Source organism: Marmota monax, unplaced genomic scaffold, assembly GCF_021218885.2.
Source record: "Marmota monax isolate L192 unplaced genomic scaffold, Marmota_monax_Labrador192_F-V1.1 WCK01_AAM20220418_F8-fsc00004, whole genome shotgun sequence".
In the NCBI taxonomy this organism is placed as follows: domain Eukaryota; kingdom Metazoa; phylum Chordata; class Mammalia; order Rodentia; family Sciuridae; genus Marmota; species Marmota monax.
The window spans coordinates 12,353,737-12,380,355 of NW_026692881.1; the positions used below are offsets into that span (position 1 = coordinate 12,353,737).

Sequence of the window (26,619 nt, forward strand, 5' to 3'; positions counted from 1 at the left end):
ATCGAACCCAGTGCTCATGCATGGTAGGCCAGCGCTCTACCTCTGAGCCACAACCCCAGCCCCAGATTAGGGGTTCTTAAACCATTTTTATTTGCTTATGTTGCTCATAGGTCCTTAATAAAGTTATGTAAACTTTCTCTAGATAAATGCACTGACATGGGGCATTCTGCATATAATTTTTAGGATTCACTGAGTCTGTGTTATCATACAGGTTAAGATCCCAGGTGGGGAGCCTCAGCTGAGAGGAAAGCTTACTTTTTATAAGAAACTAGCTGTGTAGAAGAGAAGAAGCAGAGACACTTGGTGAACACAGTTCACAAAGACTTGGGACCCATTTCTAATATCACAGGTGAGTTATGCAGTCACCACTGGGCTTTTTGGAAAGACAGCGATGTGAACAGAGGGGTGGTGTCCTCCGTGACGTGGAGGACTCTGATGAGCGAATTAAATACCAGTTTGAGGTCATGTCAGGGAGTACCCTCCACAGAGTATCTGGATCCCCCTGGTCCCTAATATTTTATACATATAGGTATTGTTTTTTTTGTCTTAAATTAGAATTTCCCTTGGAGACTTTGGGGGTAGGGTGAAAAAAGAGCTGGTATCATACTGCTGACCATCCAGTGGGGAATCAATTCAGATTTCTGGGAGAATTAAAATCAAGTGAGGCTGCTCTCTAATGCCACCTTGTGTTTCCCAGCATGGCCACTTTCTGAACTTTCCTTAAAGACTTATATTCCAGTTTCCATTAACTACTGGAAGTTCTTTTTCTAGGAGGTATACCCACAGGAAGACATGTGTGCCACTGATAACAAGGGCCTTCACATGGGCAAGGCCAGCTATTAGAAGAATAGATCATAGCAGGCTAGCAGGAGCCTTTGGTCAGAGAACAAAGTGCCCCATGAGCTAACATCTTTGGAAATTCCTCTCGCATTGTTATACAGTGGGTTGCTCTGGGCTCCAGTAACAGCTGTACTCTTACAAGTACAGGAACACGGGCTTTTATAAGGTTTGGTTTCCTCAACTGTAAAATGAACCTATGAATACCTACTTTGGGGTTACCAGAACAATCAAGGACATAAATCTTGGACATCTCAAAAGTTATCTTTTGGGGTGGGGACCCCCCACCCTCCACACACACACAAATTATCTTTGGGAGACTTGTCTCCAGTACTGAAAACACATGCTTCCTCCAACTCCCACCCCCCTTTGGCAAGGCCTTTGTCACACACCTGGGGTAGACAGTCGGGGCGAGATTCAAAGATCACCAGTAGAACACCAATTGGGACTGTCACTTGCTCTAGTTCCAGGTTTTTGGCAATTCGGGTCCTGCGTAAAACACGTCCCACACTGTCCTGCGAGGAAGCTGCGATCTGCCGTAGTCCGATGGCCAGGCTGTTCAGTTTAGACGTGGAGAGGCTTAGACGCTTTAGCAGAGGGGCTGCAAGTCTCCCTGAAAAGATGTCAGGGATATGCGATGAAGTAGCAGATCTGCAGGCTGCAGCCACCGACAATTCTTGAGTTTTACTGAACATGTGACATTGATCATGTCTGTTTCTGTGCAATGTCACATGTGTGGCATGCAGTTTACATGGCTTCTCCAGGGGGCAGTGTGGCAGTACATATCATCATGTAAAGGTGCATGTATCCAGACTCTTTGTGCCAGCAATCCTAGTTTCAGAAATTTGTCATTTGTGTGAGCAAGCCTACATGTGATAAGGATATGTACAATATCCTTTTATAATAGCAAGAAAGTGCATTCTACCTAAAAATGCAAACAACGGGCTACAATGTAGTTACCATAAATAATAAACATGTGCTATCTGACATGGAAAGTTATCTAGGGTACAGTTTGTGAAAAAGGCAAACTGTAACAGCATGTATGATACACTCCTTTTTGTTTTATTGGTACAAGGGATTGAACAAATGCATCCCCAGCTGAAACACTCCTATTTATCAAACAGTGCATCTCTACGTGTGCACAGGGAGACGCCCAGAAGGCAGCAAGAACTGTGATGATCCCTATTTTATCTTTCTATATTTTAGTTTTCTATAATGAGTGAATTATTTTTATAACCAGAAACAATGAAGATATTTTCTTCTAAAATAAAGTTAAAATTATGGTAGGTTCATACACAGAATTTTCTTTAAATACAATAGTATGTATAGTGTGATTCATTCTCTCTCTCTCTCTCTCACACACACACACACACACGTTTATATGCTTGGGAAAACCATTTGGAATCACATGTAACAAATTAATTACTGTGGTTAATGTTTGTTCATGAAAAATTTTCCTTTCTCTTTAATAGTCACACACACCAAGGTGAAAATAATAAAATATTTCTACTTTGGAGAGGAGGAACCAAACTTAAGAAAAAAATTAAACCATTCTACAAATCAATTATACTGGGAATAGCAATCAATCAATTTTCTTTACTTTCTTTTACTTTTTTACATGTGATTAAAAACAAGTTTTAATTACAGTACATGTTAAACATTATATTCTAGGTTTTTTGCTTCACTATGCCAGTATGTTTTCCATGTTGTAAAAATTATCATTTTAGTCAATACTAAATATTCCATTGTGTTGATACAGCTTAATGCACTGAATGAAGCCTACGCAATTAGACACTTGGGGAGTTTCCAGTTTTTCAGTGTAATAAATAATCCTTCTCTAAGAATCTTTACATACAGAGCTGTTCTCTCCTCTTGAAATATTTTCTTAGGATCAATTCCATGAATTAGGATTACTGAGTCAAAGGGGATTACCATGCTCATGTATACCCAGGACTCTGTTCTTTTTTTAAAAAATTTGTTGGGGGGTGCTGGGGATTAAACCTAGGGATACTCTACCACTGAGCTACTATCTGCTACTTCCTATTCCTTTTTAGTCTTTATTTTGTGACAGGGTCTTGCTACATTGCCCAGGCTGGAAATGATCCTTGTCTCTCAGCCTCCCTAGTTGCTAGGATTGCAGGTGTGTACCTGTGTGTGTTTCCAGAGATATTATTGGGGTTAGAAGCCCAAGACCACCAAGAAGCTGTGTGATCTTGAGCAATAGCTTTAACCTTTGTGAGTCTTAACTATTTTACTAGTTAAAGTTAAAAGAATTGGGCATTATCAAAGATTTCTTCCATTTCTTAAAATCCATTCTGTGACTTTCCAATACTATGAACATTTGAAAAACTACAAGTAATCTCTAGAGGAAATTCTGAAACAATGCTTTGAAAGTGTTGTAAAGGAAGGACAGGGAGGCTGAGAAGCCCTGCAAGGTTTCTTTGATGGGAACACCATTCATCTGGATGTTTAAGTGAAGATTCACTTATTCAAGAGAAAAGGAAATTTAAAAACCCCATAAAGTCAACTCCCATTATTTTAAGGCAGAAAAGACCAGAAGAAAAAGGAGAGGAAGAGCAAGGATCTCCCAGGCTCTACATATTTAGCTGTCTGTGACACGAGCACACCCATCTTGCTTGCTCAGGGCCATTTCTGGATGGCACCTGGTGCCAATTCTGAGAACTTCACACTGGTTAATGAACTAAGAGACAACCCATCTCTCATCAGAGTCTGAACCAACTATTTCTATGACTCTCTTATTTGCACAGTCCATCTGTGTTGGAATCCCAGGTCCATTGGTGGCCATATGGCTTTGAGAAAGTGTCAGCTTCTTTGAGCTTTGAATCCTCCTCTATAAAATGGAGATGACAAAGAGCAGCTCCTTCAGACATACTATGTTGTGAAGAATAAAGGCAATTCTGTTGGTGAAACCCTTAGCACAGCACCTGCTAATATACAAAGGCCTCAATAACCGCTGGTAGCTATTAGCTGAACATCTAAAGCACAGGGTTTCTCATTCTCCTTATCCGGGCCTGAAATCGCCATAAAAACCACAGCTCATGTGATCTATGGAAAACAGGAAAAGTCCTTTTGGGGGTCTTACTGAAATACATGGGGAAGAGGGAGGAATACTAAGAGTACTTTGAAAAAAAAAACCTAACCAGTACTAGCCATACAACCTCCATAAAATGATGCACAATATGTAATTGCTTCTATAACAATCTTACTTTTAGGTACACCTAAGAGTTACTGGTAAAACAAAGAACAGCAATAAGGAGAATGAATACCTGCCCCCTGCCCCCCTCACGCACGACTCCTTACCCTCTGCCTCCTCCAGGTCTTTTTTGTTGGCCAACAGGATCTCATCCCGCTGGTCTGTCAACAGATCTGCCAGATGATGGATAATTTCTGCTCTCTAGAAGAAAGGCAAATTTAAGAAACCCAATAGATATGTTAATCCAAGAAGAACATACACCAGTTTTTAAATCTACTCTTCTAGGAATGTCTGTCCTTGCCCTGAAGCCAGGGTCAGCAGTGGCTGAAATCCTCCTTCCCACCATTCATTTCCCAACACTGCTCCCCTCGTTTTTCCAACCTTTCCTCACTCTCCTTTACCTTTTTTTTTTTTTTTTGGAGTATGTGGTGCTGGGGATTGAACCCAGGGCCTTGTCCATGCAAGGCAAGCACTCTACCAACTGAACTATATCCCCAGCCCTCACTTCCCCCCCTTTTACCACTACTCATGACTAAATTAGTGAGTCATGGCCCAGTGTTGGAGGAGGTTGCAGGATGAATTCTACAATTTATCCATGAGAAAGGGGCAGGCACTCTGATGATACATCTTTTTTTTTTTTTAATGTGGTGCTAAAGATGGAATCCAGTGCCTCCCATGTGCTAGGCAAGTGCTCTCCCACTGAGCCGCAACCCCAGTCCTGATGATACATCTTTACAGATTTAATTTCACTAGATAGTTTACTTCCCAGGTAATTTTTCATATCTGGCTTTTTTCTTTTCTTTTTTGGTACTAGGGATTGAACAGAGGCGTTTAACCAAGCCCCTGCCCCTTTTTGTTTATTTTTAGACAGGGTCTCACTAAGTTGCTTAGGGCCTTGTTGAGTTGCTGGAGCTAGTCTGGAACTTGTGATCCTCTTGCCTCAGCCTCCTGAGCCACTGGGATTATAGCGTGCACCACCATGCCTGGCTGGCTTTTCTTTCTTGTCAGTTATTTGATGTAATAAGTTGAAGGGGGAAAAACTCCAGTCCTAGGTGCTTGAAGAGACTCCAATCTTTGCCTACCAGACTGGGAGATGTGGCAAATGTGGTGATCACTGAGAGTTGAGGAAAGTGGTTTCAGAGAGAAACTAGGCTCCTCCTTTGCTTTCTGTTTTGTACTTGTAATTATTTTAAATTCTCCTTTCTCAGGTCAACATGTTTCCCAGAAGAAACTTACATATATCACTCTCAAAACCATCCTCAATAATATAGTCCTAGGGAGCTGGCCTGGGCTTGTACCTGTCTGCCTTGCCATGTCCAGCCTCAGTGTGCTACTGTGATTCATTCAGGCCTGATTCATGTAGACTGGGCAGGGCGCCAACTACGGAGCAGTCTCAAGCTTCCATCTCCTAGGTAAGGTTGGTGATTGGGAATGGGTATGGAGAACTTTCCTACATTTTCCTGCCTATTATGTGACCATCCCCATGTCTCATTTTCATGCTTTCAATCAAAACATCATAATGATGTAAAGCTACCCTAGGCCTCAGCCAACAAAACACAAAAGGGAAAATAAATTTAAAGAAAAAAGGCAGAGTGAATCTGAATCAGACTTACACTTTGGAAAACTACATGGACACTAGGAATACAGGGGGGTCATCAAGCTTGACTGTTGTGCAAACAGTACAGCAAGACTCACTCTGAAAAACTAACAAAGCCATCAGCTGAGGATACTACCTGCTCAGGTTCTAATGTGGCCAACATCCTTCCTCCAGATCGAGCCATTTCGCCCTGCTGCTCAACGGTCGGGCCTATAAGAACACGTGCAAACATCAGATTGCAGTCAGCTTGGTTCTCACTTTCCCAACATGTGCACAGACTCATCACATGCAGAAGGAAAGCCTGGTGTCCTGGTGTGCTTGCTTCACATGTGGGATCACCATGACCAATAAAAGGGCAAAGGAATATGCCAAAGTAACTCTGGTATAGACACAGGAACTTGCCTATATTTCTGGGGTAGACAATATGCTTTAGGTATTCTAGAGTTCCTTCCAATTCCATTTTGGCTTTTTATTTTCTCATATGTTTGTATTGGTGAGTGCAGATTATAAGGTAATTCTACCCAATGTGAACACTGGAGAGCACATGCCATATCTTACGCATCTTTGCATCTCTAGTGCTTGTTATTACCTGACATCCACTGCAGGACTAGCACGTTTCTTGAAAAAACGGAAGTGTTTATTCTTTAACGTAGTGATTTTTGAGAGAACAGGAAGCCAACTAGGCAGGATAGATAGAATTTTACAAAAAAACAGCAAAACCCAATTTTGCAAAAAGTGTTTAAGACAATAGCAGATTTTATAATATTAGCACACTGATTATGTGATTTTGTGATCTGCAGTCCTAGAGTGATAGACTACACTTCAGTCCCATCTCAGCTGGGGTGTCACTAGCTACCATCTACAGGCTTCAGGACCTTATAAAGAACTACTTACCTGCAGGCTTTACTTCTGAAAAAAAGGTGCCAACCTTCTTTCCCTCCACGATGTCTGTGATGACATGTCCAGACACTTTGGGGTGGGTTCCATTGGCAATAACAACAGAAGTGCCACCTTGCAAAGCCCAGAGGGCTGCTTTTACCTAATGGGACAGGTTAGATCCAAAGATAAAATTCAGACCTACCACATTCACTTTAAGCTTATAAAAATATATCAAACACAATTTGACACTGAGCAACTTAAGTAAACGCAGGAATGTTATCAATAGCTCAGAACCTCTGGAAACACATGCTGCCCATGTTCTCTCCCCAGCCCAGTCCTGGCACATGTTGTCTGAAGAAGTAGTAACCAATTCTTTGTTTTAAGAACATTCTGTCTTTGTGACTCTCTGGTAGTGGACTGGTAACTTCTGGGTTTTAACTTCTTATGCCTCAACTTAGCAACAGCTCAGTGCACAGCCAGCAATTTGACCAGAGTTACTTTTTGCAAACAGGCTCTTGTCCTTATCTCTGTCATTGCTACATATGATGCTGTGCCTTTTAGAACAGTTAATGGGAGAGAAAAATTTTGAAAAATAACACTAAAATATATTTGAGATGATAATAGAAGATTTATGAATTGGGACAATCATATAGGCCCTGCCTTCAAGGAGTTTACAATATGAACACACTGTTTACATAATCTTTTTTTAAAATTATTTTTTGGTTATAGGTGAACACAATATCTTTATTTTTTATTTTATGTGGTGCTGAGGATCGAACCCAGTGCCTCACGCATGCTAGGCATGCGCTCTACCTCTGAGCCACAACCCCAGCCCAATGTTTATATAATCTTAATAAAAAAAGATGCATATAGACATGATTAAACATAGGTATACAACACTCATTATCTATTTATTCATATTCAGATAAATGAAAAAAAATTTTTTTGTAGTACTGGGTAATGAACCCAAGGGCACTCTTTCACTGAGTCACGTCCTCAGCCCTTTTTAAGAATTTTTTTTTATTTTGAGGCAGGGTCTTGCTAAGCTGTTGATGTTGGCTTCAAACTTGTGCTCCTCCTGCCTCAGCTTCCTAAGTTGCTGGGATATATGTGTGAGCCACAGCTCCCAGCAATAAATGCGTATTTATGTGTATGTGTCTGGTATCTGAACCATTAGCCTTCAAATAATTTTAAAATTATAAAGAAAAAATACTGTTTTGGCTTTACAATTGCTGTTGACAGCTGGGCATGGAGGTGCACGCCTGCTGTAATCACAGAGGCTTGGGAGGCTGAGGCAGGAGGATCATGAGTTCAAAGCCAGTCTTATCAAAAAGCAAGGCGCCAAAAAACTCAGTGAGACCCTGTCTCTAAATAAAATACAGAATAGGGCTGGGAATGTGGCTTAGTGGTGGAGTGTCCCTGGGTTCCATCCCTGGTACCCAAAACAAACAAAAATGCTGTAGAGTGTTAAGGCCCGATTCTTACCTTGGCTTCCATGCCGCCCATCCCTACTCTAGACTTGGTTCCAAATGTCACAGATTGCTGGTCTCCAGGATAAAATATATCAATGAGCTTTGCATCATCTGACCCTGGGGGGCTGTCAAAGAGGCCTAAAAAGTGGACAAGAGTCAATAATACTGCTTTGATGGAAGTGTGTGTCCCCCAGACAGGCCTCCCAGCACTAGCTATTAGTCTAGAAAACTACTGTGCTTTCTTGTACCCTTGGCACACAATTTATTGGCCCTGCTCAGACTCCATTAGGAAGTGTCTTCACCTCTGCCATCGCTATTTTTATCATGCTATACCTCAAGGACATAACTGAAAAAGAAGAGGGGCTCCTTCAGAAACAGTGTGGCAGCTATACACTGTTTAACATGACTGTTTCCAAGCAGGAAGAAATGTGAAACAGGAACTCATTAACTCTGATTGTATCCTCTGAAATAGGCACTAATTTATCCTCCCCATTTTATGAGTGAGTAGTTTTTGAGGTTGGATTGAGTCAGCAAGAGAGCTCATGACTCTCAGCATTCATTCTGGATTTATCACCATAAAACATATGTCCCCATATGTAATTGAGTAAGGTGACATAAACTAGTTATGTGAAAGGTTACACATATCCAATGCAAGGTTAAAAACTCCCACAATTTGAAAAGGAGTACTAGCCTTGGAAGGAAAAAAAAAAAAAAAGGTGGGGAGAAAACGAAGTCAACTCAGGACCTAGGGGGACATGGGTAGGAAGGCAGTGCCCATGGCTGAGGGCAAAAGAGACTTCAGGTAGTGACATTTGGACTCTAAATCACTGCTTTTTCTGTGTCATGGTATACCTCTCCGCTCGTTTATCCCAGATATATAATACAACCCTGTTATATATACAACCTTTCTGGGGGAGTGAGGAAATCAGTGTCCAGCATAGAACAAAGCAGTGTAAAGCAAGAGCAGCAAATACAGGAAAAAGAAGAGTAAGCCTGCACAGCCTGTTAGCTCAGCTGCCACCCCATGGCTCTTTAGGATCCCAAGCTGGGTTCTTCCAAAAACTACAGTGCTATGAGATAACAGGCTAGGACTGTGAGGCTGGCTGTTAGGTTTCATGTAACAGTATGGGAAAGACTGGACAGTTCTAAGACAAATGAACCAGGCACGGAGGAGCTCCTACTATTCTGGAATTGTGCCCACTCCTTTCTCTCCCTTGCAGCAGCCTCTTGACCTCACCAACAGCATATTTAAAATTCTGACATTATTTTAAGAATCAACATTTGATGGACAGTCAATTAGATTCATTAACGGTAAGTCTGGAGATATTTGAAGCTGCATCAGAACAGTTTACTACAGTCGAGTTCAAACTGGTTCATAATGACCTCATAAACTCTCATCCTTTACCTTTCCAGGTAGTAAAGGAGAGAAGGGTGCAAGATTTTCCAACAGTATAAACTTACATTGGAAACTGACCTTAGCCAAACACTTGCTGTATGACTTGGGTATACTATTTAACTGATTCGAACTTAATTTTTTATTTTTTTTAGCTATACATGACAGTAGAATGTATTTTGGTATATTATAAACACATGAAGCATAACTTATTCTAATTAGGATCCTATTCTTGTGGTTTGTACATCATGTGGTGTTACCCAGGTTGTATATTCAAATGCAAGGCTAGGAAAGTTATGTCTGATTAATTCATACTTGTTAAGGCTTAGATCTTAAATGTCCCCCAGAGCTCGTGTATTGAAGGCTTGGACCCTAATGCAGCATTGTGAAGAGGTGGGGCCTCTGAGAAATGACAGACTCATGAGAATTCTGACCTCATGAATGGATTAGTCCACTTATGAACTGATAACTTAAAGAGCCATTAGAAGATGGCAGAAACGTTAGGAGGTGGGGCCTAGTTATAGAAAGTGGGTCACTGCATGCACTTGGAAGGTATCTCTCATCTCTTCCTCATCAGAATGAAGTGAATAGCTTTGTTCCACCAATGTTCCCCACCATGTTGTTCTCCCTTGCCACAAGCCTAAAAGCAATAGAGGCAATCAAACATGGACTGAATTCTCTGAGACTATGAGCCAAAATAAATCTTTCCTTCTTTAAGTTGATTTTCTCCGGAATTTTGTCACAGTGATGGAAAGTGAATTAACATGATACTACAACATGAATGAACCTTGAAAACATTATGCTCAGTGAAAGAAGCCACTCACAAAGGACCACACAGTGTATGATTCCATTTATATAGAGTGTTAATAACAGATAAATTCAGAGACAGAAAGTAGACTGGAGTTTGTCTAGGGCTTGAGAGTGTGGAAGGAAGTGGTGGGGAGGTGGGGGTGACTGCAGATGGGTGTGAGGTTTCTTGTCGGGGTGATAAATATATTCTACAATTGATTGTGGTGATGACTGCACAACTGTGTGAATATAACGAAGGTGTTGAACTGCAAAATTTAAACAGGTGAATTGTCTGTTATGTGAATTACATTTCTATAAAGCTGTTATAAAAAAGGGAAACTGAAAGCACCTGGAAATAGTATTTCAGCACTCAAACTGTATCTCCCAAACTTGCCCACCCTCTTTTGAGTCATAAAATCCCTTTGTTAGACCATATGGCTCAGAAAATAATGGCCCATAGTGAAAATAAAAAGATCAGAAGGACTCCAACAAGGAGGAAAACTCATTGCTCCCACATGCAGATTAAAGACAATGGCATCGCTGTGTACCTTCTACATCTGAAAGAACAATCAACAGGTCAGTTTTCATTTCCACAGCCAGGCGGGCGGCCAGGCTATCATTATCTTTAACACTAATAACCTAGAATGCAAGGAGGAAAGTCATGAGTAAGTAAGCCATGCAGTCCAAAAAGAAATTCACAAAAGCATCCAGCAAGGCTCTGGCAGGCAAAACCAATGACCCCAAATACACAGGTGACAGTTCTTGCAGGCCCCTTTGTCTGCAAAACACAATACCTACTGGTGACCCCTTTTCCACACATGCAGACTTCTAGCCACGGAAATACAGAAGCCATGCTCACAGTACCATCTAAGTCTCTACAGCACCTCACCCTGGCTTTTGCAGCTATTGCTCTGCGATGCCAGCTTCTCTCCCACTTCTGCCATCTTGCTCAAGCCAAACTGGTAGTGTTAGTCCATGCAGCATAGCATGCATTAGTGTCTTCAGCATGCTTAACCCTTAGGAATACTCTACCCACATTTACCCCCTGGAGATCACTGTTGGGTTCAGCTGGGGGGACAACAGCATCATTTGTGTTGACAATGGGGACGATATTCATCCGGAGGAGCTCGTGAAGGGTCCCATTGAGGTTCCGGCGTTTCTGCTCATCGTGGAAATCCAAGTTGGTCACTAAAATCTAAGGATTAAATAGATTAAAGGGATTAAGTACATTTTTTAAAAATGCAGCAGGGAAGAGTATGATGAACTTCCCAGGAATAGCATTTAAAAAGATACTAAGAGTAGGGGACACCATACAGATTAGAATGAATCACACACCTCAGGGTGCGCAGTAGATATTTTAGAGAGCAAAAGAAGTTACAATCACCTGTAAGATTTAAGGATGCTACCAAATCTCATCCATTTACAAAATTAGGAACATTTATGAATCTACGAGGATATGGGATGGGTAATGATTATCCATTAAATTTTGAAATATCTCTGTATCCTAGCATCTTATTTAGGGCCTGGCCACAGAAGTCATTTACCTAATTGTGAATGAGTAAATGAATGGTTTACCCAGCTCTGAAAAACGTATTAGACCAAATAGAACAGGATATGTTGCTCTAAGTGAGAACGTTACAGGAGTTAAGAAAGTCTGTGTTTGAGTATGTGGGATTAGTTTGAGAGGTTTATGGAGGTGAGTCTTCAGTTACAAGATGACAGAGGAGGGGCTGGGGTTGTGGCTCAGTGGTAGAGCGCCTGCCTGGCACATGTGAGGCACTGGGTTAGATCCTCAGCACCACATAAAAATAAATAATAAAATAAAAATATTGTGTCCATCTACAACTAAAAAAATATTTTAAAAAATGATGACAGAGAAGTGAGACACAACTTAGTGCAGGGAATAGGGTCAGTGCAGGGGACAGGGTCGGCGTAAGGCACTCACCGGTTGAGTGGAAAGCTGGCATCAAGGGTATCAGGGAATGTTTATCAGGAGAGAAAGGTGAATGAGGAAGACAGCAAGAATCTAAATAGTAGCAAATCCTGAGGCTCAAGAATAAATGTTTTAATACAATCCCTCTAATATTTAAGGGAGAGGGCCCTTGCTACATAAGGCAGGATGAAGTAGGAAAGGCTGAAGGCAGACAGCAAGGAGGGTACAGAAATGGTCAGATGGCCCCAGGGCCCTGGCATGATAACTGAGAAGAACTCAACAAAGCAGCAGCTCAATGACAAGTAAAGTGTAGGCGATAAAGAATGAGTGGTATGTGACTAAGGGAAACAATTTACTCATTCACTTGACAAAAAATTTGCTGAGCACCTCTGAAATGTCAGGCCTTGCACTAATGATAAAGCTAGGTACACACAACTGTAACCCAAGCGACTCAGGAGGATGAGGCAGAAGGACCAAAAGTCTGAGGCCAGCCTCAGCAAGTTAGTGAGAAATAAAAAAAGGCTAGGGATGAAGCTTAGTATGGAGCAACTGCCTAGTGTGTGTGAGGCCCAGGAGTCAATCCTCTCACCCCTGGGGATAGTGGGGGTGGGGTGGGGTGAGATTGCTTGGGGGAAGGTAGAATGCAGCAGGTATTTATAAGGAAAGATCATAAATTCCTTTTCAGAAAAGTTTAGTTATGTAGGAAACAGAACTGGGTCAAAGCTGAACATATACATTCTAGACATTTTGGTGAAAAATCAACTACAAAAAATAAACATGTGTGAGAGGAGGTCTAAGGGTCCAGGGAAAATACCTGTCAAACAGTTTCACAGACAGGGGCTAGGGATCTGACTGCAAAGGTAGAAGAAGGCCTGACAGGAACAATCTGTGCTTTTCAACCAGGGCAATCATTGAGGTGTAACCTGGTTTTATTTCTACAAAGAAAAAATAAGTCATTGCAATCGCACTTGTTTAAGCCTTAACCTGGGAAATAACTTGCTGCATATTTTCAAAGCCACTAATAATGGTCTTTAATATAGGATTAATAAAGAAAATAAGAAACCACAGGATAAAGTGCAAAGGGCAACAATTGCTAAGACTGTGAGGTGGGGCGGGTGGGCAAAAGCATGAGTGAGGCGGCCCAGGAACTAGCGCTTAGAAATTGGAGGGAGTTCTTGCACCTCAATATTAATGCAATAACTGATACTCAGTGACTTTCAAGGCTGTCATTTTAAACAAAGCAGGACAAAAACAAACTCTTGCATCAATTTTGGGAAAAAAAGAAAATAGCTCAAAGTATAGCTCCTGGACCTATTTCCTCTCCTACTTGGGGAGCTGTGCAGGAGGACCATTTGAGCACATAAATTTGAAACCAGCCAGACAAAATAGCAAGACCCCGTTTCAAAGAAACAAAAGCCAGAAAACTAAAACTGTCATTAGACTGGGGAGAACATGGCCACAACCTTCTGTTTCAAGTCACTTACTCAAGGACACACTGGCATAACATCAGAACATGGACGACAACTATGAAAATGATGGAGAATCAGAAAAAGCAATAGGAAATAAAGAAGCAAAACAAAACAATGCATATATAATACTATCAACTGTATAAAATTACATTCCTATAAATGGTAGGATCATAGGCAGCATAGGAGTTTTAAAATAATTTGGGGATTAAGATTTTCCCCCCATTGTATTGTGAAGCAACTACTGCTAAATGTTTCTCTTTAGAGTATAGCTGTAAAGTTGATTAAATGTAAAACTGAAAAAACAATCAGGTAATTTAGGTAAAATTTTCTGAAATAATGTAGAAAAAAGTATTATTATTATTACTATTTAAATATTATTAATAAATAACTAAACATCCCATGAGGACTAGAACCATGTCTGATTTGTTCATAACAGTATTCCCAATGCATATTAGAGTGCTTGGTGTACCATAGGTGCTCAATATTTGATGAACAAATGACAAACCAATGATCAGCATTTATTTACCTTCAATGCCTAACAGATATCTATTATAAAAGGCAACCAGTCTTATTTTTCTCTCATATGTGGAAGCTAGAGAGAAAAATGAAAAAGGGACCTTATGAAAAGAGAAGGGAGGACAATAGGGTACAGGACAGTCAGGCAGAGGAAGGAGAGGAGGATTGTGGGAATAAAATTGATCCAATTATATTACATGCCAGTACAAATATGTCACAAATAAATCCCGCTATTAAGTATAATTATTATGCATCAATAAAGAATCAAGAAAAAAGCCAAGTAGTCACAAAGAGAAGCCATCTGAAGTAAAAGAGGCCAATGTAGGTATCCCAACTTTCCTGTGTTCGGAAATATTTGCATTTGTAGTAGTTCTAGATAATAAGAACTAACACTTATTGAGAATGTATTATGTTCCAGGCACTAAATACTTTTATATATGTTTCTCAATGATTCCTTCCAAACACCCTCAAGTATATACTGGTTACCCTCATTTTTCAGAAAAGGAAATTAAGGCACAGACATAAAGACTTTGTCTAGAAGTCCCAAGCAGCAGGTGGAAGCAAGTGAAGCTCACATTACCACGACAACTGGCTTCAGAGCCCTGCTCATAAGCCCCTTGCTTTATAAGAATTACCCTCACAGTCCCACACCCCTGGGGAAGCCCAGCCTCTTACCTGGGCAGCGCAGATGCTGTACTGGGTAAACATGGCCTCATACAAGGCCATCAGCCCACTCTGACCCGCAGCTGCACAGGCTCGTGCCTCTAAGACTGGAATTGCCTGTAACATATGATTCAGACAAGGTGTGACTGGGAATGAAGGAAGAAGACCTGAGGACTCAGGTTACTGGGTTGGGGAAGCAGCGCTCACCATCTCTTTCAGCTGGTTCTGCCCTGAGTGGAGGGCCTGCCGCACACTTTGAGACAAAAGGATCTCATGACGTAAGCGCTGCTTGCCAAAGGCTACGGCTCCACTGGTTACCAATATCATCTCTCGGCCCTGATTCTGCAGCACTGATACCTGGCATTGAGGATGGAAAAAACACAAGTCACTGTACTTTCTCCTTTCTTCAAGAGATATCCAGGGAGGGTGGATGAGAGTGGATCCCAATGCACTGGCCTGGCTCTGGAAAAACCACACAAGTTGCTGGCTAAAATCAGATTCCTACACGCTGCTTTGAATTTCTGGTTAGTATATGGCAGACAGAAATGACAGATTCATTATAAGGGGATTCTGGTATGTATCCAGGTTTGGCATCTACAGGACTTGAGATCTGCAGGGAGTCTGTAATGCAGAAGACCTATACTGCAGGAGATAAGGCCCAGAACAGAAGTCTGGAGCGATCGACTGCAATGTAGAACCTTCTCAGATTCCAAGGCTAGACCTGGAGAGATGTGGTGATGCTTGGAGCACATCTGATCTCTGTGGGTCACCCCTGCATAGGCTAACAGCAGATGCTTACCCTACTCTGCAATCGGCCTAAAACCAGTTGTGGCCTCTTTGTGTCCTACCTAGGATAGAACCACATGAAAGACACAAAAACTCAAGAGGCAACAGAGTCAATACTTCTACTTCGAACTTGTCCATTAGTCCTAATGCTCCAACCTTCTTGCCTGTTTCAGGAACTCACTGAGAGCTGGAACAAATCATGATTTAAAATATTAAGTTTTTAACCTTAGAAAATTTCATATTTAATCCAAACGGTAACAATGGTATTATGTTCCAAGACTCAGTTTTAATAACTACCTCCCATGACCAATTTTCTACTCTCCAATAACGTCTCTATACTCCCACCACTGTATTAATAAAAATCCCAGGCCCTACACGTTATTTCTGTAAATGTCTTTGTAGTAGTCATCAAAAGACAGGGAATGCATATAAAACTATTACCACCATCTAAAACATTTTAATGAATTCCTTCATATCAAATAGTCAGTGTTTGCATTTCCCCAACTTTTTTTTTTTTTAGCTTGCTCAAACTAAAATGCAAATTAAGCCCATACATTGCAGGAAGGTAAAATGCCTCTTGACTTAGTTCAGAGGTTCCCCTCTGTCATTTTCTCCCTTTCACAGCTTTTTATTAAACTGAGTTGCTCACGCTTTAGGACTTCCCAGCCTACATTTTCCTAGTTGTGTCCATATGGTATTGTTTAACACTGAGCTCTGAGCTGGCCTGTAATCCCAGTGCCTTGGAAGGCTGAGAATCCTAAGTTAGAGCCAGCTTCAACAACTTAGACCCTGTCTCAAAATAAAAATAAAAAGGGCTGGGTCGTGGCTCAGTGGCAAAGTGCCCCTGGGTTCAATTCCTAGTATCAAAAGCAAAAAAATTAAAAAATAAAAATAAAAATTTGAGCTGTAGCTCTTGTAGACTGCTGTTAGGTATAGACCCTACCCTCCTTTTTCAGTTAATTCTCTTTGGACTGAGGTGTACACAGACATCAAGGGGATATACACAAGGCCTGGGTGTCTCTCTTTTTAGCAGCTGTTACTGATCATTGCCAAGATCCTTTATTTCATTCGGGTTTGCAAAATGTTGATATTATAATCCAACCATTTCTTTTTCATTCATGGGCTGGAATATTTTCATAAAAGGAAACTCTTTAATCAGGTATTTAGTTACCTTGGGGTAGTTTGTTGATGAAAAGCAGGACACATGTGTGACTTTCCCTGTACTTACCTATTTTCAAAATACTCAGTAAGTTCTCAAGCACCCTCTAAAGATGACCAGTATAAACTTTTAAAAAATATTTCATTGTATTACATAAATTACCATTTTTGAAGTTCAAACTATCCCCTCTTTGGCCAATGGAAGCCACCTTAAATTGGCTCCTGAGTCCATCTAACATGATTGGATGATTTGGACTAAAGAATTGACTCTCCATACCAGGCACTGTCCTGATTGCTAGAGTGCTTCCATGAGGTCCTAGGTGACCCTAAAAGGGGAACTGACAGCCTAAGTAAACCTTTATCATTTTCATCAAGTTTCTTCTCTGCTCAAAATCTTCAATCTGCTTTTGAGACCGAACCCAAACTCCCCTACTTACTCCAGAGCCCTGCCTATTGGAATGACTGACCTATACTTTCCATTCCCCTTGAAGAACCCACCATCCATACTTCTAAGCTCACCTCTTCCCTGGTCCCTCTCTGTCTTCCACCTGGAATCCACTTTTAGAGAGTTTCTCTTCCCCAGAACCACGAGGCTATAAAACCCCAGGGACACCAGTCACACTGTGCATTCAGCAGTGTGGAACTTTTCCCCTTCATTGGCACAAACTCGACCAGCCATCAAGGCTCACGCTGAGTGCCTTGTAAGTAGCCCCAACAACAACCACACTCTCATCTGACTTTCCCATCTCTGGACCTGCCACTCACTGTTATTCAGGTTCACTCATTTGGATATTTACTGCCTTGAACTACTATGGAACTGTTTGGGGAGTCCCGGTTCTGGCTTCCCTGGGCCAGAGACATAACAGAGCCTCAATGTAGTTCCTTGTTATGACTTGAATGTTCCCCCCCCTCCCCAAAGCATATGCTGTGGAAACTCTATGCAACAGTGTTGGGAGTCACGAAATGTTCCAACACCACGAATGGATTAACGCAATTATTAAAGGGCTTGAAGCGGCATGTTCAATTTCTTGCTCTCTTTGCCCTTCCACCATAAAACAATGCAGCAACAAGCCCTCCCAGATGTTGTCCCCTGACCTTAAGACTTCCCAGCCTCCAGGACCACTGGCCAAGTAAATTTGTGTATTATAAATGATCTGATCTGTGGTATTTTGTTATATCAGCATAAAATGGACTAATATATTTGTTGATAAATATTTGTTAAAATGAACCGATCTGATGGACTCAATCCAGGTGGCACTTTTGATAACTTCCTGGTACAGCAAATATAAGAAAATTCCATCAAGTTTTAGGTTAGCAGTTTCCTAATATCAATTCCATAGTTTCCTAATACCAATTCCTCAGGAAAGATTTTGATGTTGTTGTTTTGTATTGGGGCACTTAACCATTGAGCCATATCCCTGGCCCTTTTTTGTTTTAGAGACAGGGTTTCACTGAGTTGCTTAGGACCTTGCTAAGTTGCTGAGGCTGGCTTTGAACCAGTAATCCTCCTGCCTCAGCCTCCCAAGCCACTGAGATTATAGGTGTGTGCCATGGTGCCCAGCAGGAAAGATGTTTTTTAAAAAGTGAAAATATGATTTTGGAGCACAGAGAGGCATTGCAGCTAGAGAAGAGGTCTAGCTTATCTCTGGGATGTCTGGATGACTGGTTTTTACCTCAAACCAGCAAAATAAAAACAAACAAAAAAAGGAAGCTCAGTATTTATTTATACATGTCCACTGGGATTCTCAATCCTGAATATATATCAGAGTCACCTGGGAAACTTTAAAAACAGATGCATGCACTCCACTCGAGATACTTATCAAAGGGTTGGGAGTGAAACCCAGGCCCCTCCAGGCTCCTCAGATGATTCCAACACATAGCCAGGATTAAGAATCTCTCTCACACAGAGCTCCTTCTCTAAGAAGCCTAGAGGATGAAATGCATAACATCAACTCTATTCCTTGACTTCTCCTTTCTTGCCCTGGGATGCTATCTCCTGCTGGCATCTATACCGCCAGGTAAGAGAGTTTTGAGACAAGTCCTTATAGTGGAACCAACAACTTTAAGACCCTATTTTGGTTCAGCAGAATTTTCCACCTTGGCAATTACCTGCTCAACAATAGACGCAAGGCGCCCCAGTGCCAGGCCACACTCATCCCCTCGGGTCACCACGGCACTGCCGAGTTTCACCACGATTCTCTTGGCATGCTTCAGCTCACTGCGGTGGGCAAAAGACTTGCCATGGGTACGACTGAGGGGTACAGTGATAAAGGGGATGTTGCTCCAATAACGAACATGTCTGATGGCTGAAGGCTGGACACGATCTGCAGCCCCCGAACAAAGTCAAATGCAAGACAAAAAGAAAGACACAGAATAATTTTTCAAGAAAAAGAGGGCACGTAGTATTAACCAGTTGAGCCACTAAAAAGTAGCTTTATCATTACTGAGTGAAACCAGTATGCCAAAAATATACCTAGCATGTTCTCAGTGTAGTGCTGTATGGAGTTTACACTCAGTACACAGGTCACAGGCAAACACTGCTGATGACTGGTATAAATGAAACAATCTTCCCAAAGAAACATCGATAGAACACAACAAAAGCCTTAAGAAGGTTCAATCTGGGCTGGGGATGTGGCTCAAGCCGTGGCTCGCTTGCCTGGTGTGCGTGCGGCCCAGGTTCGATCCTCAGCACCACATACAAACAAAGATGTTGTGTCCGCCGAAGACTGAAGAATAAATATTAAAAATTAAAAAAAAAAAGAAGGCTCAATCTTCTGATCTAGCAATTCCATGTTCATAAATTTATTCTAAGGAATAAGTCAGAGATGTGAAAACAAAGAGTTGTGTCAGAAGCTGTTCATCAGCATGGATAGGAAAAACCAGAAGCAGAGTAAATGTCCAAAGAAAAGGGGAGAAAGATTAACATTTTTAGAATTTTTTAAAAGTGCTCATGATATATGGGTTTCATGTATATATGTCTAAATGTACAGAAAAGGACAAATAAGTCAAAATATTAATATTTTATTTCTGGTGGGATTATGGGAGATTTAAAATTTCTTCCTTCATCCTTTCTTATGTTTTTCAAATTTATGCAATAAAAATGCATTGCTTTCATAATCAGAAAAATATGTGCTTCTGAAGAAACCACACCATTATAAAAAGAGGGAGAGTCTGAATATCAAAAGACATTAAAGATTTGGTAATCAGTATGAATAATAAAAAAAAATCATAACTAATCCACGTACAATTTTCTCTCTGACATGACAGCATGAATCCTGATGCCTGTAACAATGATAAAAGAAGCACTGCTTCTCAAGAAAGAGCAAAGCTGTAGTCAGATAATTTCTTTCTGTCCCATTGGATATCTGCTCCTAAACAATCTTATCCTGGTTCTTTTTCTTGTAACACTGTAAAAGATTGCTAAAGGATATCTGCATAAAGCCAAAAGTAAAAAAGAGAAAAGTTGAATGTCAGGCAAGAACTCCTTCCCTATTTCTCATGGACCCAACTTCTGTTTCTCAAATTAACACTTCCCCATGTATCAGCTGGGCACAGTGCCACCAGTTAAAAGACTGTCTTTCTTTCTCAGTTATATATAAGCATGTAACTAAATTCTGGCTTATGAGATACGTGGGACTTCTAGGAACTTCCCTTTATTCATCCTGCTGCTTGGAACATGGGTATGAACGTTGGATCACAAACATCCATTTGGGACCATAAGAGAACATTAGAACTGTGAAGCAATCAGGGGAAAGAAGCACACCCCCAATGACTCCACAGAGCTGCTCTGGCAACCCTGGACGGCCTTCCTCCTTAGGGCTGCCAGCCTCCCCTCAAGGAAAAAGACAGAGACATGCACTTCTATCCTGCTGGAGCTGTTATGTGAGTTTCATGTGGCACACACCTAATTTAACTGGCCAGAAGGAGTACTTAGGCAGGAAAGCAGGGCCTGGGCAGGAGAGGAGATGCTGACAGTAGGTAGGGGTGGGGTCCCACAGCAAACAGATCTTCCCTTAGTGGAACTCCCTGACAGCAAGAAGAGAACAAGATACGCAACATGGGTTCTCTCTTGGCAGGACTAAACTTTATTCCTTACAAAGGGTTAAGTTCTCTACACACTATTATAGGCAACAAATAAATATTTGAATGAATTACTTAAAAAAAAAATTGTCCCAAGCCATTGTTTGGACCATTCAGAGTAATTACCCTCACTTGAATCAGCCATTATTTACAGACAAATTTCTCTGCCTCTGCCTCCACTAAGTGCTTCCCTAACCATATCCTCGCTTCCACCCTCATTCTCTAGGCTGTAACAACAGTATTAAAGCAGGCAGAAGCGCATTCTCACAGCCTAGAAGATTCTTGTGTCTTCTTCTCCCCCAGGCTCCTTCCACACAAATAGAATAAAGAGCACTTTCAACAAAGTAGTAGAGAGTCCTTTCTTCCTTCCCTTAAATGATGATTTTTTTTAAAAAAAAATTTAGTTGTTGATGGACCTTTATTTTATTCATTTATTTATATGTGGTGCTGAGAATTGAACCCAGTGCCTCACACATATGAGGCAAGCACTCTACCACTGAGCCACAACCTCAGCCCGCAAATGATGATTTTTTTTTAAAGTAACTATTTCAGGTTTGTGGGGATTCCAGAAATACCATCTGACTTTTTCCACAATAGGATTGCAGGTGAGTTTCTGGCAAAAGCTGCTTGCTTAGTAGGGATCCTCTGGGATAGAACCAGGGCTCTGGCACCCTTGCTGGAACCATGATGTACTATGGTTTCCTGTTGGCGCATCCCTGGAAACAAAGGACCAGTGTGTTTTTAGGGTACCTTTTTCTTAAAATTAGGTTATCAACATAGGTACCTGTCTTAGTCTTAAGGAATATTATTCTAAGGGACAGGGGAAAGATCAAACAATCTATCTATCAAGGCATAAAAGTTGTACACATGATGATTTGGTCTCAGCAACCTGATAGAGAGAAGGGTGGTGAAGGAAGAGACTTCACTTCCTTGGATCTGAATCTGGGGTCAAGACCTAGGATCATCGATATGGTGTTTGCAGAGCTCAGAGCTCCATCAAGTATCATGTGCCTCTATGGCAGTTATGAGTTCTAAGCCTATTGGTTATTTGTCTCTCCTGACCAGTGCAGGGCTGTTGTATCCTGAAAGGGTATAAACATGGGTGGGGAGGCCTCCTAGAGCACATTAGGTGCACAGGTGTGGCCAGCAGGTCAGCCGGGGTGATCAAATGGCAGAAACCAATCAGAATCTAGCAGACAGGCTAGCACGAAGGAGACTTCTGACCTACAGCCTCTATCAACAGAGGAAGTTGGCACAACTTGGTGCCAGGCAATCAAGGGTCATTCTGGCTACAGCAACTGGATTACAGTAGATTGAGGATGACAAGGTTCAAGAAGTGGTCACAATTATCAGCAAGGTTTCAAACAGATAAAAACTCAGTCAAGTCCAGGGAGTCTTAGCATCAAGGAGAGCTTCATGTGACCCAGGGCCTCTTGGGTTTCCTGTTGAACACTGTTTACCTTCCATGGATATAAAGGTCCAGAAATCTAGGGACAAGATCAGAAAGTGCCATCTTCACCATCAGATGCCCATCAACAGATGTGTGGATAAAGAAAACGTGGTCTATATATACAACAGAACTTTACTCAGCCATAAAGGAGGATGAAATATGTCATTTACTGTAAATGGGTAGAACTGGAGAACATGATGATAAGTGAAATAAGCCAGATTCACAAAGTCCCGGGTCAAATATTTTCTCTCAAATGGAAGCTAGAGAGTGGTTGGGTCGGAGAGGGAGAGAGATAATGTGAGAGAGGGAGAGAAAGAGAAAGAAAAGGAATAAAAAAAGAATCTCATGAAAATAGAATGGAGACCAACAGAGTGGAGAAAGGGGATCAGGAGGGAAGGAGGAGGAGAGGGCATGGGGAAGTACTGGAAAATGAAATCTGCCAAATTATGCTATGTTCATGTATGAACATAGAACAATAAATATTGCTTATATATATGCATACATATGATTATAATGTACTAATTAATAATAATAGAAGGGATATTATTAGAGTAGAACAGTAGATCAGAGGGAGGGAGAAGAAATATACTAGGGAAACAGATTGATCAAATTATGATATGTGCATATATGAATATGGCATATTGAATCCCACTATTATGTATCATTATAAGGCACCAATAAAAAATCTTAAAAGTACCTCGTTCTATAAATGAGGCTAATGAGATGAATAATATCAACAACAAAAATACTGAAATCAACATTTACTATAAACCATGAACTGTGCTAAGCAGTCAAGATTAAGCCTATACACAGGTAGAGGCTGTAAAAAGGACACACATAGGCTCTGCAGCCAGAATGTCTGAGTTGGAATCACAGCCCCTCTGTTTACTTGCTGCTACTTTACCTTTCTCATTAGGTTGTTATGGGGGGTGAAATGAGTTCATGCATAAACAGGGATCTAATACTTTCATAGTAATATTAATATAGCTATATGATAATATTAATCTATAGCTAATATTAATACAGCTGCATTATAAGAAAGTATTAGATATTATCATTACATCTCACTGAATTTTTATGCATTATTAGTTGTTCTTATTCCCATTTTATAAAAAAGGAAATGGAGGCCTAGAGAAATTGAGTAACTTATCAATATTACCAGATTATAAAAGTGGCCACAATGCTTTGTAGATTCTCACACCAACAGGTGGAATCTACTTTCCCACTCCTTAAGTCTAGGCTGGCCCTGTGACTTGTTCTGCTCAGTATAAATTCTGGGCTTAAGCCTCAAGAGGCCTTGTAGCATCCATACATGATGTTCTTGGGAACCCACACACATCAAGTGAAGATGATGGACAGCTTGCTGGAGGTGGGAAACGACATGGAACAGAGGTGACCTGTCATCCCCATGGGAGCCTCCCAAGACCCTAGCAATCAGTCCTGAGCCATTCTAAGAGGCAGCACAGTCACTGATAACTGAGCCCAGTCAAAAATGCTAACCCACAGAATTGTGACCTAAATAGCCAGTTGTTGTTTTAAGTCACTAAGTTACATAATTTGTATGCACTGCAGACTGTTTTCACATGTGGGAAGCCTGCTCTAATGTTTTATAAACTTTTAACCTTTATATTCCTCTTCATATGAATGGGAGACTGAGATTTTCTAGATGATACTGAGCAAGTCATCTTGCAGTGAGGCTTGGAGATGGACTACTCATCAGGTTGGGTGATATCAAAGGGGCAGCCATCTCAAAACATCAAACACAGACCTCAAACAAGTGATGCTAGAACCGGATATCAGCAGGCTAAAAAATGAACCTTGATCTTAAACTTCACACCTGATACAAAAATTAACTCAAGTGGATCACAAACTTAAATATAGAATGTGAAACTATAAAGTTTTTAGAAAAAGCAGATGAGAAAATTTTCAGAACCTAGGCCTATATATGAGTGTTCTTAGACTTATTTGACCCCAATAGTTTAATCCATAAATTGAAAAACTGAACCTCATCAAAATAAACTTTCTTCTGTGAAAGACCCTGTTAAGAAAATGAAATGATAAGCTAATAAACTGGGACAAAATATTTATAAACTACATATGTGACAAAAGACTAGTACCTAGGGTTGTGATTCAGTGGTAGCGTGCTCGCCTAGCATGCATGAGGCACTGGGTTTGATCCTCAGCACCACATAAAAAAATAAAGTCAATAAAGTTCATCAACAACTAAAAAAAAATTTAAAAAAAAGACTAGTACCTAGAAGATACAAAAAATTCTCAAAATTCAATTGGAGAAAACCAAAAAAATCCATTTACAAATGAGCAAGACATGAAAAAACATTTCACTGAAGAAGACACAGAGAAGGTAAATGATCATGTGAAAAGATATCCACCACTAGTCATTAGGGAAAGCAAGTTAAAACTAATATCATCCATCCATCAAAATGGCTAAAATAAAAGTCACAATATCAAATGCTGATAAAATGTAAACCCAGATCTACATTTCATCAGCATTTGATATTGCCACTTTTATTTTAGCCATTTTGATGGATGGATGATAGCTTTGATGTTAGTGGATCCCTCATATATTACTAGTGGGAATGTAACAATGTAACCATTGTTCAGTTACACTGCAAAAACAGTTTGGCAGTTTTTGGTAAAACTAAACATCCAACTACCATCACACCCAAAAAGTGCAGACTTTTGGGCCTTTATCCCAGAGAAATGAAAACTATGTTCACACAAAATCCTGTACACAAATTTTCAAAGCAGTCTTATTCAAAATGGTACCCCCTCCCCCCAAAATAAAAATCTAGATGTCCTTTAATGGGTGAATGGTTAGAGTGTGATACACTGATAATATTAAAAACTAATTAAAACAAATTAAAGAAAAAGATATTCATTGTTAAAAATATTAAAAGGAAAAGAAGTCAAAAACAGCATGCCAATCACATTTAAAACAGTGTGTGTCTATAAATAGATAAATAGTCTGGAACTTAATATTCCTAAATATTAATAATGGATATTTCCATAATATGAATTTATGGTTAGCAAAAAATTTATAATTTTAAATGCTTTGCACTTTCTAAATTTTTTGTAATTAACATAACACTTAATCATCAGAATTTAAGATGTTGTCATTTTTAAAAAACTATACCATGGAATAATCTACAGCCAGTAGAGATTAACTTATAAGATATTTTACTGATATGGGAAAATACCTTTTATCTAACTATAAAAAGCAGACTGCTAAATACTATTTTTGGAATCAATTGCATACAAAAAAAATGTTAAATATGTGTGTGGGTGGGGAGAGAGAAAGTAAAAATGTATTATAAAAACTTTCCCAGAACTGGCTGGATAGCTCAGTGGTAGACCACTTGCCTAGCACTTGTGAGGTCTTGGATTGATTTCCAGCATGGCACAGAAGAAAAAACAGAGACTTTACCAAAATGTTAACTATGGTTCTCTTAGGGCAGTGGCATTATGAATTCTTTTTCCTTGAGCTTTTTTATGTTTTCCATATTAAAAAGCAATACTTCAAAAAGAAAAAGTGGCTGTGTCTCCCTCTACAGATAGTCCCTGTCCTCCCTTGAGTGCATATTCCTTGCTTTACCCCAAAAGTGCCTCTCTTTTGAGACTGCCCCCGTTCTTCCTTGATGTGTCTCTCTACTTTCCTAAATAAACCTGCCTATGGGCTGGGGATGTGGCTCAAGCGGTAGCGCGCTCGCCTGGCAGGCATGCAGCCCAGGTTCGATCCTCAGCACCACATACAAACAACCATGTTGTGTCTGCCGAAAAAACTAAAAAATAAATATTAAAATTCTCTCTCTCCCGCCCTCTCCCTCTCCCTCTCTTTTAAAAAAAAAAAACCTGCCTATGTCTTTGAAAAAAAAGAATAAATAAAAAATGAAAAAAAACAGTACTGCTATTTTTTAAATTATAAATTAAATGAAAAAATATGCTTTAACAATAAAATAAATGTAGTAAAAACTTTGTTAAATAAAAATTACAGGGGCTGGGGCTGGGGCTCAGTGGTAGAGTGCTTGCCTAGCATATGTGAGGCACTGGGTTCAATCCTCAGCACCACATAAAAATAAATAAATAAACAAAATAAAGGTATTGTGTCCATCTACAACTAAAAAAAAAAAAAAAAAAATTACAGAAGACATTATTTTGGATTAAGCTCCTGCACTGGACTACAACAAACCAGACTAAAAATCAAAATGGAGTCACCGATACTAAAGCTCCGCATCCTGACTCTCCAAGAAATCAGGAAAAGACAGACAAATTTCCCAAACAGACCAGTGTCATTGTTACTGAAAGCTTGGTTCTTGTCCTTCATGCTAATCCAATAATGAGAACACAGTTTTAAGAAAAAGGAAA

The 26,619-nt window shown here is 40.4% G+C and overlaps 1 protein-coding gene across 5 annotated transcripts in view; it reads right to left on the minus strand.

The window, feature by feature from the left end:
• The window catches only part of Aldh18a1 (aldehyde dehydrogenase 18 family member A1), a 40,691-nt gene that overhangs the window by 10,452 nt on the left and 3,620 nt on the right, over positions 1-26,619 (minus strand). The window contains exons 3-13 of one of the 5 annotated variants that reach the window (XM_058581157.1): positions 25,965-26,024; positions 18,816-19,030; positions 14,970-15,119; positions 14,775-14,879; positions 11,218-11,376; positions 10,730-10,820; positions 8,013-8,137; positions 6,543-6,687; positions 5,785-5,858; positions 4,159-4,252; positions 1,230-1,450 (exon numbers count right to left, since the gene is read on the minus strand). In XM_058581157.1, coding sequence (XP_058437140.1) covers positions 1,230-1,450; positions 4,159-4,252; positions 5,785-5,858; positions 6,543-6,687; positions 8,013-8,137; positions 10,730-10,820; positions 11,218-11,376; positions 14,775-14,879; positions 14,970-15,119; positions 18,816-19,030; positions 25,965-26,024 — 1,439 coding nt within the window. Of the gene's footprint in view, positions 1-1,229; positions 1,451-4,158; positions 4,253-5,784; positions 5,859-6,542; positions 6,688-8,012; positions 8,138-10,729; positions 10,821-11,217; positions 11,377-14,774; positions 14,880-14,969; positions 15,120-18,815; positions 19,031-25,964; positions 26,037-26,619 lie in introns of all 5 variants that reach the window. The other 4 variants (XM_058581156.1, XM_058581155.1, XM_046450080.2 and 1 more) reach the window with 4 other exon arrangements.